The sequence below is a fragment of the Notothenia coriiceps genome, unplaced genomic scaffold (assembly GCF_000735185.1).
Source record: "Notothenia coriiceps isolate Sejong01 unplaced genomic scaffold, NC01 NC01_scaffold00020591, whole genome shotgun sequence".
Lineage (NCBI taxonomy): Eukaryota > Metazoa > Chordata > Actinopteri > Perciformes > Nototheniidae > Notothenia > Notothenia coriiceps.
The window spans coordinates 76-2472 of NW_011353292.1; the positions used below are offsets into that span (position 1 = coordinate 76).

General features: G+C 45.7%; 1 protein-coding gene across 1 annotated transcript; it reads left to right on the forward strand.

The window, feature by feature from the left end:
* Positions 1-565: 565 nt before the first annotated feature.
* On the forward strand, positions 566-2384 carry LOC104952828 (uncharacterized; the record flags this gene model as incomplete). Its single annotated transcript, XM_010779742.1, has 2 exons — positions 566-949; positions 1540-2384. A coding segment is annotated over exon 2 (761 nt), but the record flags the coding sequence as incomplete, so codon positions are not given.
* Positions 2385-2397: the final 13 nt, after the last annotated feature.

Sequence of the window (2397 nt, forward strand, 5' to 3'; positions counted from 1 at the left end):
ATAATCAAATAAAAAAGCATTTTCCTGATAAAAAAAATGCATTTACCAATGTTGTAGCAATTTATCATTAAGTCTAATTTAATCATAAGTATTACTGTAACTTAATTATCTGTTTATTTCCACTGATTTAATTCACATCTAGCCTCTAATTTCATCTTCCTTAGAACAAACCAAAGTCGGTCTCTACAACCATTGGTTTGTAATTAACATGTATGTAAAGTTTCGGCCATCTGGTCAACACTTCTTGTAATGTAAATTGCTTGCTGAAGACCTCCCCCTTCCCTCCTTCTGTAGTGTATAAAGTAATCTTGTTGTTTTTATTTCTGCTGATAAACTCTCGCCTCTTCACAGTTTGCCACATGCGCTCTTCCATTGTCATGCTAAACTAGAGACCATGCGAGCAAATGGGGAATGTGTGCAAACATTCATTAAACTAACTAACTAACTAACTAACTAACTAACTAACTAACTAACTAACTAACTAACTAACTAACTAACTAACTAACTAACTTACTTACTTACTAACTAACTAATCATGAGGTGTTAACTCCTGCTGAGGAAAAAGTGCAAAACTCCAGGCCAAGACCTCTTGGTGAGCACATCACTGGAATGAGAGACGCTTCACTGCTGTAAAAATCGCTGAGAGAGCAACTTGGATTCATGCCGGCCACTGCATTGATCCTCGAACCATATGACAACGTCACCTGTGTGCATACCTCAAAGCTGGGACACGCAAAACAGCTCAGCAAGTCACCCCATTTTAAGTGCACGCCGAACGCTGCTTTAAAGTGACCAACGCCAGAATGAGATTGATTCTCCACCAGTGGCTTTTCCACAGCTCCACCAAGTGACATGCAAGCAGACAGCTTGTGTCACCAACGAGGACTCTACGATGGAACACAGATCTTCACCAGAGCATCTCCTTCTCTGATATGGTTATGCAAGATTGGTGGGACAAATTGTTGCAAATTGAAATCAGTCATGTCAGCAGCCATAGCTGTCATCTCAGAAGCCTGAATGACACATCCACCAACAAATGACTTAACAGTTACAACTGCACAAAGACTTTGATAACACATACACATTTTTCCCATACGTCTGGTTGCTTCCATATGACATTGAACAGTAAACTGACATAGTCTTTTAGATTATTATACTCCAGCCCAGCTTTTAATACATTAAATGTCTATTTTTACACAGAATACAGCACTGTTCCTCATTATCAGTTTTTATATATGTTATTTTAAATCTTAAAAAAAAGGTTTTCATTGATATCATGATAAATTGTTTGATATTTATTGTGGCCGTTATTTCGGCCAAAGGGAGAATTGTGCTGGGAATTTATGCATGTAGGTTTTCTACAAAATGTTCTCAGACGGGTGTCGCTCTGAGCATTGTCAGGCAATTATCATATGGATGTTAGGGTTGTAATTAACACACTGTGCTTCCCCTTCTGTCTGCCCCCCACCCTTCTTGGGACTGTAATGTGGATTGTCTTCCTTCCTGTGTCTCATCTGTATAAATGACATTGCTTTTCAGTGGAACGGGGTCAGATCCTGGTGCTCGGTACCACCAGTTGTGAGGAGCTGCAGAGAGGAGGATAAGCCTGCATGGGTTGCTGAAATGACTGAATTGATAAGGGCTGTGTCTCTGCAGCCAACACGCAGGCCAAGTAACAGGGTGTGCTGGGGGTGTGGTCAGCCAGGACATTTGGCCAGAGATTGCCCCAAGGCACACCAGGCCCAGGGAAACGACGTGGGGCAGGGAAAGGGGAAGATGCGGAGCCAGGCCCAAAACCCCCCCAACCAAACCACAGCCTTATTGCCACCAACACAGACATCCGAGGAAGGAGCCCGACAGCACAGCCGGGGGAACCGGGCTCTACTCCTTCCTGAAGAATATGACAGCACATGCTTGGAGCCTGTCGTCGCGGTGGGCCGTGCTGGTGGTGGGGATTCCTGTTATGCCCCTGTCACTGTGGAAGGGGTGCCCTGCACTGCACTGGTGGACACAGGCTCGACAGTAACCCTGGTGAGAGCAGATGTGTTGTCCAGTGAGACTCATTTAGAACCGACAGCGGTGCGTCTACGCACAGTCACAGGAGAGCTGGTACCTATGAGAGGAAAAGGCATGCTGACTGTGTTGGTGGGGGGAGTTGAAGTGCATCATCCGGTGTGGATAGCAGATGTACAGGACCCGTATATTCTGGGCTTGGACTTTTTGAGGGCGTCTGGTTGCCACCTGGACCTTCAAGCAGGCACAGTGAGTTTCCACGGGGGGCCTGTGATCACTATGACCCGTATCCACACCCCTGCTGAACCTGCTGGGAGACCCCCTACACACCCCGTGAAAACCCGCAAAACTGAACCTAGAACCCGCCGCCCGTGTGCCGCCGAC